Source organism: Scyliorhinus torazame, chromosome 17 (genome assembly GCF_047496885.1).
Source record: "Scyliorhinus torazame isolate Kashiwa2021f chromosome 17, sScyTor2.1, whole genome shotgun sequence".
Taxonomy (NCBI): domain Eukaryota; kingdom Metazoa; phylum Chordata; class Chondrichthyes; order Carcharhiniformes; family Scyliorhinidae; genus Scyliorhinus; species Scyliorhinus torazame.
In genome coordinates, this window is record NC_092723.1 from 161,173,664 (window position 1) to 161,187,922 (window position 14,259).

Sequence of the window (14,259 nt, forward strand, 5' to 3'; positions counted from 1 at the left end):
GAACAATTCACTTTTTCTCATTTCAATTTATACCCCGAAAACCTGCCAAATTCCCCTAAGATCTGCATAACCTCCCCTAACTCCTCCACCGGATCCGAGATGTACAAGAGCAGATCGTCCGTGTGCAGCGAAACCCGGTGCTCTCCACCCCCCCCCTCCCAACCCAAACCTTTACGCACCCATTTATAAACACCCATTGCTTAAAGTTACTCTCACATGACAACGTCGGTGGGAAATATAATGGGTCTGCTCCAAAGATTCGGTGACTCACCCGATGAAGGAGCTGCGCTCCGAAAGCTGGTGATTCCAAACAAACCTGTTGGACCTTAACCTGGTGTCGATGAATGCTTAAGGGGGTGGACGGAGGGAAGGGGGTTTATTTGTTGTTTGTCTTTCATTTGTTAAACCTGCGAGTCGATATTTTAAGTTGTTTTCGATGGGGCTGTTTTGTTGTTGTTTTCCTAGGTTTTTTTCTGTTTGTATGGTGAAAATGATGAAAAAATGGCGAATAAAAAGATTTAAAAAAAAGAAATCTGATGTCCTCTCGCCTACACCAGTTCTCCCGGCACATGTTCAATAGCTCAGTTCTATTTCTATACTCACTAGCATGTGGGATTTGAAGTAATCTGAGTTTTAAGAGGTCCTGCCTTTTAATCTCCTCCCTAGCTCCCTGAAATCTACTTTCAGGACCACATCCCTCTTCCTACCTAAGTTATCGGTACTGACACGGACCATTCCCTCTGGTTGTTCACACTCCTGCAGAAGAATGTCCTGCAGGCACTCTTTGACACCCTTGTCCCTGGCACTAGTGAGACAACATACCATTCTGGAGTCAGGTCTGCGGCCACAGAAGCGCATGTCTGTTCCTCTAAACTAATGAATCCCCTATCATTACTGCTCTTCCCCTCTTCTTCCTCCCTTCCTATACAGTTGAGGTGCTCATGGTGTCACAAATGTGGTTCTGACCGCATTCCTCTGTGGAACCAACCAGTACCCAATACGAAAAACCAATTATTGCATTGGATCTCAGGGGACTTTCTGCATTACCTTCCTGGTTCTCTTGGACTGCCTGGCTGTCACCCTTTCATTTTCTGCCTCCATGCTCCTAGCCTGCAGTGTGACCACTTCTCTGAATGTGTTATTCACATAGGTCGAGGCCTCATGGATTTGCCACAGTGCCTCTTGCCGCTGCTCAAGCTCCAAAATATGAAGCTCAAAGTTCTGCAGCTGCTGACACTTCCTGCACATATGGTTGTCTAGGTCAACAGTAGCATCCATTACTTCCCACGTACTAGATGACACACATTCCATGCAAGGCGAGCTGCCCTGTCATGTCTTAAATTTACTTCACTGATGTTAACTTTATTTTACTTCGGTTTACTCATATTAATTGAATTTGGCCGTAACTTAATCAACCTTACAAAAAAAAAAAAAAAAAAAAACTTAATCAACCTTACAACTATTAATAAACCTTACTAGTACTGATAAATCTGACGCATACTTAACACACTTTACAAGTTGCAATAAACTCCCTACTGGCAGTTTGTGTTTCAAATATTAGTATTTACCATTGGACAATTATACAACTGTGTGCTATATTGGAATCATGGCAACCTTTAAGTAATTAGAAAATAACATATTTATTGGGTGTTTGCATACAGAACTTCCTGGGATCATTTAAATTTTAGAAAACATTTAGAGTGCCCAATTCTTCTTTTTCTGAATTAAGGGGCAATTTAGTGTGGCCAATTCACCTATCCTGCACATCTTTGCGTTGTGGGGGTGAGACCCACACAGACACGGGAAGAATGTGCAAATTCCACACGAACAGTGACCCGGGGCCGGAATCGAAGCCAAGTCCTCAGCGCCATGAGGCAGCAGTGCTAACCACTGCGCCACTGTGCTGCCCCTGGGATCATTTAAATACTGTAGATGTAGACAGATGTATAAGTTATTATCTTGGATGTTTCATAATCAATCACAGCATTAGAGTTTACTTGTTTGGTATCTATATATGTAAACAGATTTTTTTCCATCGTGACCCACATACCTGATTGATCTGTGCAAATCATGTGACAGTTAATTAATTCTCACTCATTAAGTTACCAAGGAAAGATTCCTGTGTTTCTAGCCCATCTCCCACTGTGCAGCTATTCTGCACTTGCTCCTCGCCCCAATGCTACCCCTTCATCTCACCTTTGGTTGAGGATTTCAATTCATATGCATTTTATACAGTTATTTTATACAAATTCAGTGTTATGTGACTTTAGATTTTGAATTATTTTTGTGCAGTTAGAGTACACTACTCTCCGATATATGGCAGAACTGAAGAAAGTGTACAGTTTCTACAGTAGCCTGGGACATCAGCAAACACTGGATAATACTTTCTTACTGAGCAAACTGCAGTTCTGGCGTTTTCTAAAAGATTGTAAATTTCACCATTATACCCTGAGTCTGGCTAACATGGATAAGATCCTTCATGGTAATTAAATTTCCTTTGGATCATAAATCTACATCCTGTAATTCAGTATTTCTGCATGATAAATATGATGTGCTGTAGCCAGAAAGTAACTTTCTGCTAGCCAATTACTCTTTAAGAAATGTTGCACTGTTTGAAAGACTTGAGTTAAAAGATTCATTCGGAGGGCAGCATGTGGCGCAATGGTTAGCACAGGGACTGCGGCGCTGAGGACCCGGGTTAGAATCCCGGCTATTGTGGTGGTGAAAACTTTCAACTTACTGGGTAATTTCCAATGTTGGCTCCCGTACAGTATTATATGGTGAACCTTGGACAAATAGGGTTTTTTTTGCGTCCACCCATGTATTTGGGTCATCGTAACTGGCAACGTATCCATGAAGTGCCATGCAGCTATAACTTTGCCGGCTTTTGGGATGTTGGTGGTCTCGTCAGCAGCGGGAGTTGACTGAATACACCGTGTTCACGATCTGCGTCCCCAACAATGCTACAATATGTACCTATACGCCACCATTAGGAGGGCCCACATCTGAAATCAGGCCAACCCTATGGGCAGAATGGCTTATCTTCTTTGAAGAGTCCCAACAGTGGCTTGTGGTCCATCAACACCATGAAATAACACCCATATACGTACTGATGGAACTTCTTTATAGCAAAGACTACGGTTAAAAAAAAATTCTCTATTTGCGCATAATTGTGCTCAGCCGGGGCAGCACGCTGCACAGTGGTTAGCACTGGAACTGCAGCGCTGAGGACCCGGGTTCGAATCCCGGCCCTGGGTCACTGTCCGTGTGGAGTTTGCACATTCTCCCTGTGTTTGCGTGGGTTTCACTCCCACAACCCAAAGGTGTGCAGGTTAGGTGGATTGGCCACGCTAAATAATTCGGTACTCTAAATTGTAAAAAAATGATTCCTTCGTGCTCAAAATTATGAGTGGGCTTTCTTAGGGTGAATGAGGAGAAACTGGTAGGTGAGTTGATAATCAGAGGACACAGCAAGAGACAGCGGGGTGAGTAGAATTATTTTTACAGGCAAACTGTTATGATCTGCAATGTCCTGCCTGAAAGGATGGTGGATGCAGATTCAGTGGTAACTTTTGAAAGGAAATTGGATATTTTCAGCGAAAGGAAATTTTCTAGGACTGAGCAGAGTGTGGGGAGAAATATTAATTTTAAAATGTTGACTCCCTCTTACTGTGGTGTATGATTCTAAGACTGTTATCTAAGCTTGAAATAATGCACAATGAAGGTAACTGAATACACGGAGAGGTTGTTCGCTAAATAGCTCTACATAAAAACACTGAGAAATGGATAAGAAACAGGCTGATTAGCAGGACGCAATAAGTTTCCTTTATGAGATTTATGCCTGATGAGAGTTCTGATGAAAGGTCATGAGCTGAAACATTGGGTGGAATTTAATGGACAAATTTCTAAGTTTGTTGTTGCCGGTTTTTCTGGGAGTTTCCTGCCGGCGTATTCCCCAATGCACGTTGCGTTGAATAAGGAGCCTGAGCGGGAAACACGAGGCTGAGGCCATGCGCAGCCCCGTTTTGTGCGGTGGGGAGCTCCGCGTAAATTTGCACAGCAAGGAATACTGAATTGCTTACTGGTTTGTGCTCCCAAGGGGTTCGGAAACTGGTTGCAATTCACCTCCAGCAGGAGAACATTGTCTCCCAAGTGGGGAATCCTACCTCACGTTATTAAATGGCGGAGCAAGCTCAAGGGGCTCAATGGCCAACTGCTGCTCCTTTTTTGTGTGTTCAAATAAAGAAATCAATTAAAATGTAAACTTACATTAGTGTATTAGTACCTTCTAAACCCATGACTACTTCCACCCAGAAGGACGAGGGTAGCAGATACATGGTAATACCATCTGCTGGAGGTTCCACTCCAAACCACTCACCATCCTGACTTGGAAATATATTGCTGTCACTGGGTCAAAATCCTGAAACTCTCTCCTGAACAGCACTGTGGGTGTACATACATCACATGGACTTCAATGGTTCAAAAAGGCAGCGCATTACCACTTTCTCAAGGACAATTAAGGATGGGCATTGAATGCTGGTCTTGCCAGTGAAGCCCACATCCCTTGAATGAATTCATAAAGTCTAAATTCATGAACTGTGTGGTGTAACAAATTTGAACATGTTATACATTTATTCTTCAGAAAAGCTAGATATTAAACCACAAATCTTCTGACTGTTGCAGGAAAATTTACTACAGTGGAGGAAACGCACTCTCCGTTTGATACATTTCTGCTGGGGAAATTCCTGAACAATGTCATTATTCTGGCATACCATATTTACCACAAGGAGCACGAGTAAGAGACCAGTGTTTTGATGCTGCCTTATTTAGGAAAAGTGCTGAAAATCATCCCAACCATTTTCTTTCCATCCATTTTAAATTGATTATCAATGCATTAATTATATTTTAGGGTTTCATTTTCAAGAGTCTGTAGAGGTGGATCTGGAGGTGGGATCCATGAATGACAGGGAAATTCCACTAGGACCATGCCACAATCCTACAGGATTCCGCAGGAGCCAGCGTGACAGTGGGACTGGTTACCTGACCGGCCTCAGCAGATAGCCGATTAAGCCCCTTGAGGACTTAATTAAGGACACTCTACTAATCAGATTTGGATGTTCCAGCCACGATGTTCTTGGCCAAACCAGGAGGCCATCCATGAAAGATTGGCAGCCTCCTAGCTGCCAACTGAGTAGCTGTTGGAGTTGGAGGTGCCATTCAGTGAGGGGAGGCACCACAGTAATAGACAGCTGCAACCACAGCAATGCCTGTTACTGGGAAAGCCTTTCCTCTATGTCTGACGTCCCTAACCCTTTTGGACCACTCTACATCCTCCATTTGTGGCTGGGACCATGAATGGAGTTACACTTTGCACCTCCCTATACACTTCAGCAGTCCCAACCTCTGATAGTGGGCTGCCAATTTTTTACTGCTGGGTGGCTTCTTTGATGCAAGAGCTTGCCTTCGCCAAAATCCCCCTCAGGGACCCACCACTGGTATTCTGGGTTCTCAACCCACATTTCATCTCCATGAAAGGATCAGGACCCAGGAACATAAATTCTGCAGTTAATACTTATCATACATTTTGGTTTTGAATCACACTATTTGAAGATCTCATGACATGCAATAAAAAACGTACATTGTTTACTGATGTCAATTCTGTAACAGTGTTGGCTTTTGGTAACATCCTTGAGGTTTAATTCAATGTAACTATTCCCCCATTTCCAACCAGTGAGGCCCCTTGTTTTACGTGAAATCTTTAAGCAAACTGAGGTCAAGATGGGTTAATTAAACATTTTTCTTTTATTGCCATTAACAAAGTCTGAATGGGACATTGCAACTCAGGCCAGGTGTGGGCATATACCTCTCAGTGTGGCAGTTTTACCCCCAGGCTGTTAACCTCTAAATTAATTGTTCACTACATCTTCGATTCAATTTCCTAACATCTCCCAGTCACCACACCAGAAATAAGACAAGTTACTCCATTCAGTCACGAGCATCCGGCGAGTATGTTTACAATGCATGCTTATTTGGCAGTTTTACTTGTAAAAATTGTTTGCATCTTCTCAATGTCTGATCACTACAAGGTAATTATGAGAAATACCTGCTTTCAAATCCTTTTTTTAATATATAAATTCAGAGTACCCATTCATTTTTTCCAATTAAGGGGCAATTTAGCATGGCCAATCCACCTACTGTGCACATCTTTGAGTTGTGGGGGTGAAACCCACGCAAACAGGGGAAAATGTGCAAACTCCACATGAACAGTGGCCCAGGGCCAGGATCAAACCTGGGACCTCGGCGCCGTGAGGCAGCAGTGATAACCACTGTGCTGCCCTGCTTTCAAAGCCTGTTTTTCTGGCATCTTGAAAAGAAACTTGGAGCTCTGTTTCTGCGAAGGAAACTGACAGTCTGAGGCAATGGGGATCTAATGAAAGGGCTCTGCGTAATGTATAGCTTCAAACGATGCTTGAATGAGCAATTCAATGTTGAGTGTTGGTGCATGAAAACCATCTTTGTTGTTTTGATATCTTGAGGAGAACAATATTTGGAATTATATGGAATATACTGTACAGAACCAGGTGATTTGGCCCAAACGACCCATGATGGCAGTTATGCTCCATTTGTACTTCCTCCACCCTCATCTAATTCTTATCAGTATAACCTTCCATTCCCTTCTCATCCATGTGTTTATCTAACTTCCTCCTAAATGCATCTACACCATTTGCCTCAACTGCTCCAGGAAATGTACTCAAGAATTTAACTACTGTAAATAGACTATTTGTACTCCGTATTCTTGATCTGTTTAAAGTTAAATCAATTTTTCTTTTTGTTTATAGATCAAGATTTGGTCAGATAGAATATATATTGTAACATTTTACACAATGCAGTGTCAAGGGTTCTTTGTTTAACTCTTGCTATATTTGTGCTCTATATATTGGGCGAGAGCTGGCAACCGTGACTCAAAAGTGTGGAAGGTCCATTTATCCAAGGAAAGGTTAAAGCATAAAATTCCCAACATATTACGTGGCTCCTTGTCTACTGTAACTTTCTTAAACCGAACCAATACCCTTTGTCTCACTGATGATGTTCTGATTTCAGAGGCCATGGTTCAATACTTGCTGCTTGTTTATCTAAGCTAATGACCAACAACCTTATTCCTTACGCCTGCAATGTTAACGGTATGTACAATTTACATCCACAAAGTAATAAACCAACCACTGAGCTCACAGTGATCTGCTGTGCTTCTACTTTGCTTAATCTGAATAAAATTTGAGATTGTGAGGATATATTCTGAAATTTTGTAGGAATGATGTGGACCCAATTGGTGTACTGACCTTGTCACTTGTAAATTATGGGCAGTGTTACAGGATCATTGCTGGGAATCATTTTGTCAATTGTTGTTCCTCTACTCTGAATGCTAAAATAAGACATGGCATTATAACCCTCTGATGAGGGTGAGGGTAGTTATTTGTTGCAAATTTCTACACTATACATATCATCGACAAGCTAATTTCTGTCAAGACAACACAAGACAAGACAACAAGTGTATGTGCCCATTGCAGATGCTGCACATGATAGTCGTTCCATACACAACTCTGGTGTTCATCTAGTGAAAATACAACTTAATTGTTTACTAACAAAGGTTTCACATGTAGTATTAAAAAAATAACCTTGGAATGAAATTGTTCATCAACACTTCTGCATAGTGAACTTCTTGTGAATTTACACAAAATAGGCAATTATGTTGGGCAGGGTAGATATTCTACCTGGATTGTTTGCATAATCTGTTTTCAGATCAAAACTGTTTTGTATTTAGGAATTTATTAAATAATCATCTTCACTGCCCTAAGAAAACATGGATATACAATTGCTGCTGAAAATTGTTTTGGTTAAGAGGAAATGGTGAGACATATACTGGTGTATGTAATTTTCAGCATCCTTATAGTCAATTAAGTACAGAGGTTAGACTTTTTATTGGAATTTTTTTCTATTTTTGTAATACTATATAAACCTTATTGGCTTATAACTAGTTGATTAAATTGCTATTGTTTAGTATCCCAAAGGGAGGCATAGTGAAAATAACATTTAAAAGGCGAAATTGAGGTAAAAATATAAATGTTGCCGACCATGCTATTTCTCCGTTGTCCTCTGTCCTGATGGATTCCCTTTTGATGCAGGAAATCTGTTTCAAGAAAATCAATGTGTTGTAATCGCACTTGGCTATATAAATAAATGCTGGGAGGTATACAGATTCTACTGCATACAAAATCGAAGGCCACCCAACACCAACATTATGACAATGAGGCACTTCATGTGGATGCTCAAGGTACATTCTTGGACACTGTTTTGTGCAACAATGATATATCTCATGATTGAATATTATGTTAAGGTTTATCACTAGTCACTGACATTGTTATATTATGTAAGGAACCCTCCTATGAATCCTTGTTGGACTCTTGTTTCCACTTTAATTCCTGTTCTTTTGGCTGTTATGATTCCTGCACTGGATATTGCTGGGGCCTACACCATTAATTTTTTTAAGTAGTAGCAGGATATGCTGACATCAGTGGTGACACGTCTTGACAGAGTTGGCTGGCAGCCTTTCAGCTTTCATTTCCTGGGACGTGGCAAATTCTCGATGCAGATTGATCCGGATTACTCTAGAATGTCCTGCTGGTCTCTCTCTCTGTATTTTTGCTTTCAGTTTTGTTTGGGACCTGTAGAGCTAAGCAGAATCCTTTTGAGTCTCTTTCCCAGAAGAGGGGAATTCTCTCGCAAATCTTAGCTGAAACACCCTTCAGGTATACAGAGCAATTTGTGAATACTCAAAGCCTGAAGACAGAGCTGGGGAAGGGGAACTTTCCGTATTCCTCTCCCATTAAAGGCACCAGACCATTCGATGGCCTTGCGAAAACTACTGCTCTGTTATTCTGTTTAACTGAGACGAGCTGTTGGTGAGTCTGCTGAAGCTGACCACACATCAGAAACTGAGCAGACCTGAAGTAAATCGTCCGTGGGCAAGGCTCAGGCCAACACAAGTTAGTGTGTGTCTGCAGAGGGGATCCCACTGCCTGAGTGGTCCAGCTTGAAGATCCAAACTAGCCAACGGTTCAACATCTCGCATTCTGACAGGATTACCGCCTACAAGGACATCAATCCCAGCAACGAAGATCCTCAAATCTCTCATACCTCTTAATCCCTGTTATTTTTTAACCTTTCCAACCCCGTCACCATGTGTCTGTCTTTTGTCTGTCTGAGTGGAGGGTGGGATGTGGTTTTAGGAATAGGTAGACTAATAGACCATCATTCTATTATTTCCATTATATGTTCATCTTTTATTCTTGTTATAAATAAACAGTTTGTTAATGTTTTACTTATAAATCTGGTGTGTGTTCCTTATTGGAGCAATCAAGGGTTAAAGATCTCAGGGAAGTACACAATTATTGGTTAATTCACTTATGTTGGGACTCTGAGATCTGTAAGGCTGTAACTGATCATGCACTTGCCCAGGATGTCTTAACAATTATTATCACAAATTTAGGCTCTTGTCTTGGGAATTTTCTTGGGTGGAACAAGTCATTGCCGGAAGTGGTCCAAACATTTTATGTTTAGGGGTGTGCCCTGTACTCCATAACATCTAACCCTATGAAAGCACTTCTTAAATTTCTTAATGTTTTTGGGTCAAAATCCTGGAACTTCCTTCCTATAAGCATTGTGGGTGTACCTCCACCACATGATCTGCAGTGGTTTAAAAAGGCACACAGAAATTAGATGATTAAAATGATAATGGGCAAATTTTTAATGTTTTCCCATAAATTGTAATCTATAAAGGAAAGATTGGATTTATAGCACCTTTCATGATTACAGGATGTCCCAAAGTGCTTTCAAGCAATGAGGTACTTTTTTTGCTTTTTTTTAATGTGCCTTTTGCATGTCTGTCTCTTCAGTTTTTTCAAAAGCGCTTCAAGAAATCACTTGGTAAGATGATGAGAATCATTATGCTGTTGTATTTCATAACAAGTGAACTTATGAAACATTATTTATGATCAAAATCATTTAGTTCAGTCAGTACAACAGTACAACTTGTCTTTGGTAATGGTGTAACATAATTAATGCGCCATATCTCCCACATCAGTGGTTTGGTCTTAAACCAAATAATTTCTGCCAAACCTCCGTCATCTTCTTCTGAGCCTCTTCAAACCTTTCCCATGCTACTTTCAGTTTTATATACTCAATGGGTTCACAGCCATTGATGGCTCACTGCCCATATCTTCTCTATTTTCTGTCATCCCATGTTCACAGCCAGAAAGGGCTTCCCAATACAATAGGGGAGAGGTGTTTATTGACTGCTGGGAAAGGCTAACAACTTTTTAATTACCAATCAAGACTCCGTTGGTAGCAGTTTCACCTCTCAATATTGCTTTTGCTTAGCAAAGAGGATAACCTCATATTTATCCACATTATACTCCATCTACCATGCATTTTCCCACTCACTCAGCTTGTCCAAATCACACTGAAGCATCTCTATATCCTCCTCACAGCTCACCCTCCCACCCAGCATTGTGTCACCTGAAACTTTGGAGATAATACATTTAGTTCCCTCATCTAAATCGTGAATATATATTGTGAATATCTGGGGTCTGAAGTTGTAATCACCAAGAAATCTTCCCGTAAACCAAAAAAGGGGTCAAGAAATTCTAAGTGGTGTACAGGGATTCCCTTGAGTCCCTGACTCCTAGGCAGACTTAGGTGGGTGCTATTCGGGTCAAACTAATGTTTCAAGTTAGTCACCAGTATAACCCATTTCTTCCTAGAAGATTTCATTTACTTACCACTCAATAGCTCTACTCACGAGTCAGGCTTTTATAAGTAGAGTAAGTAAACTTTCTGATATCCACTCTTTCAGGTTATCAACTTGACTTAACTTTATTTTCAAATTAAAAGATTAAAACTACTTTTAAAAAAGGATATAAAAGATGTTTTCTTTGGATGCTTTGGGCCAGTTGTAAGACCTTCAGGTCTTCCTTGTCAATCATTATTCTTTTAATTTTGGGTCTTCTGATGTATTTTCTGGGTTGCTTGGTTTTTAAAAGTGAGCCTCACAGCCTTTTCTTCTTCCTTCCTCCAGCTCTTTAAAAATAACAGCCGCCGCGAGCACCAGTGCCTGCCTCCTGCTCGCGCTCCCAACCGCCGCTTCTCCCTGAAAAGCAACGGCCCCCACGAGTCCCAGCGCACGCTTCCCGCTTGTCCAACATCGGTTCCCCAAACAAAAATCCCAAGTCCTCCTAGGACAACATTCATGGTCTAAATGCCACATTTTTCCATTTTTTCATTACAGGTCCCAGCACCGATCCCTGTGGTACTCCACTAGTCACTGCCTATTATTTGGAAAAAGACCCGTTTGCCCCTACTCTTTGTTTCCTGTCTGCCAACCAATTTTCTATGCGTCTCAATACACCACACCAATCCCATGCATTTTAATTTTATATGCTAATCTCTTATGTGGGACGTTTGTCCAAAGCCTTATGAAAGTCTAAATCATCCACATCCACTGGCTCCCCGTCATCAACACTGCTAGTTACATCTTTGAAGAATTCCAATAGCTTTTCCAAGCCTGATTTCACTTTTGTAAATCCATGCTGACTGTCCAATTCCACCACCATTTTCCAAGTGTTCTGCTTTTAAATCTTTTACAATGTACTCTAGAATTTTCCTGCTACTGATGCCATGTTGACTGGTTTATGATTCGCAGTTTTCTCTCTACCTCCCATTTTAAATAAAGGGGTTAAATTAGCTACCCTCCAATCTGTAGGAACTGTCCCAGAGTCTATAGAATCTTGGAAGATAACCACAAATGCATCCACTACTTCTAGGGCTACTTCCTTAAGTAGTCTGGATGTAGATTATCAGACCCTGTGGATTTATTGGCCTTCAATCCCATCCATTTCCCCAACACCATTTTCCTACTAATACTGATTTCCTTCAGTTCCTTCCTCTCACGTCCCTCTCATTTCTCCCTAACATTTCTGGTATCTTATTTGTGTCCTCCTTTTTGAAGACAGAACCAAAGTATGTATTTAGTTGGTCAACTATTTCTTTGTTTCCCATTATAAATTCCCCTGTTTCTGATTGTAAGGGACCTACATTTGTCTTCACCAATCTTTTCCTCTTCACATACCTATAGAAACATTTACCGTCAGTTTTTATGTTCCCCGCAAGCTTACTCTCGTACTCTATTGTCCTTTTCTTAATCAATCCCTTGATCCTCCTTTGCTGAATTCTAAACTGCTCCCAATCCTCAGGTGTGGTATTTTTCTGACCAACGTGTATAACTCTTCCTTGGATCTAATACTATCTCTAATTTCCACTGTAAGCCATGGTTTGGCCACCATTCCTGTTTTATTTCTGCGCCAGACATAGATTTTGGTTATGGGGAGCACAAGCATCCATTCTCCAGGTGTTATGCAACAGAGACCTTAAGTATTTTAAAAATAAAACAATGTTTATTCTTTGAACCCAGTTAACATTTTATAAACACACAGTAAACTGTCTTTAAGTTCACTAAGCCAACCCAATCACGAAAGATAGACTTTTATTCCGGACGTGCCCCCAATTTGTTATGGGCCAGGGTTTAGAAAACTCCAAAGTATATCATGGAGTTCACCTGACCCATGACTTTTAGTAGATTTTGCTTCTAGGGAGCACAAGGGTCCACTCTCCAAGTGTTATGCAACAGAGATCTTAAGTATTTTAAAAACAAAACAATGTTTATTCTATGAACCCAAACACACAGTAAACATCTTATCAACCACCAACACATGTAACCCCACAGATACAATACTCTATTGGTAACCTTTAATACCTTTCCTAGCAACATCCATAAGTTAAACCTTTTTTTAACAAAGACAGCAGGTTTAAATTCTCTACAGAAACAGGGATTACTTTGAAATCATCAAGTGATCTGGAGACATTCTTTAGAGAGAGAGAGGTCTACAGCTTCTTGTTTGAATGCAACTCTCCAACTGAAAACGAAACCAAACACAGAGCCACAAAGCAGCTTTTCAGCTCAAAACGAAAGTAAAAAGACAGACAGACAGCCCAGCTCCACCCACACACTGACATCACTGCAGCTGTTTGATAAACACCCATTTCTTAAAGGTATATCCACCTGACATCTCCCTCCAAGAAAAAAAAACATCAACTTTATGATGGATTCATTTTTCACCTTTTCACTTTCCTTTAAGATATACTGACAGTAAAATGCTTTTTCGTTTCACAAAACAAAACACGCAAACAGGTATAATAACATAGTCCATTTTAGTTCTTCCTCCACCAAATTTGCTTCTCTTCCTCACATTCGTGACAAAGCATCGGCTATCATGTTTTCTCATCCTGCCACATGTATTAGTTTTAAATTAAATGGCTGTAACGGCAAACTCCATTGAAACAGTCTGGCATTGTTATTCCGGAATCGTTCCAAGTATAATTTCTCTGAGAGCTTCATACGTTTGGACTATTTTCAAAGCCCTTATCCACCTATCAAAATTACTCTGTTTGATCCTTTCAAACTCTATGTATGTTTGACCAGGTTCTTTCCCTAAATTTCTAAACCTTTGTCTGTAGGCTTCAGGCACTAGTTCATATGCATCTAAGATGGATTTTGTCACCTCCTCATACGTCTCCCATACCTCGTCTGATAGTGATGCAAACACTTCACTAGCTCTACCTACCAGCTTTGTTTGAATCAGTAATACCCACATGTCCTGTGGCCATTTCATTTGTTTAGCTACCTTCTCAAATTAAATGAAAAAGTCTTCTACCTCCTTCTCATCAAACATTGGCAATACGTTGACATATTCAAATAGATCCCCACCAAGCCTTCGACTATGACACTGAAGCTCATTATCCTCATCACTATCCTCCAACTGTACGTTTCCCTTTACATCTGCCAATTTCAACTGACTGTCATGTTTCATGGCCATTTTCCGAAATTCAAACTCTCTCTTTTTCGTTTCCTCTCTATCTCTTTCCCTTTCCTTTCTCTCTCTTTTTCTTATTCCTCTCTATCTCTTTCTCTCTCTTTTTATTTTTCCTCTCTATCTCTTTTTCTTTTTCTTCTCTATCTCTTTCTCTCTCTTTTTCTTAGTCCCTCATTGCGTATTCAAGCTGCTGTAATTCTTTCTCATGTTCCAGTTGTTTAATCTGTAACTGAACTTTTGCCAGTTCTAATGCGTCAGACTGTATCTCAGGCTATTT

General features: G+C 40.6%; 1 protein-coding gene across 3 annotated transcripts in view; it reads left to right on the forward strand.

Annotated features, from left to right (window-relative positions):
- The window catches only part of rsph10b (radial spoke head 10 homolog B), a 128,454-nt gene that overhangs the window by 64,132 nt on the left and 50,063 nt on the right, over positions 1–14,259 (forward strand). For 2 of the 3 annotated variants that reach the window (XM_072481532.1, XM_072481530.1), the window contains 4 exons: positions 2,293–2,482; positions 4,684–4,795; positions 7,102–7,181; positions 8,181–8,329. In XM_072481532.1, the coding sequence (XP_072337633.1) occupies positions 2,293–2,482; positions 4,684–4,795; positions 7,102–7,181; positions 8,181–8,329 (531 nt within the window). The remainder of the gene's footprint in view (positions 1–2,292; positions 2,483–4,683; positions 4,796–7,101; positions 7,182–8,180; positions 8,330–14,259) is intronic. The other variant, XM_072481533.1, reaches the window with a different exon arrangement.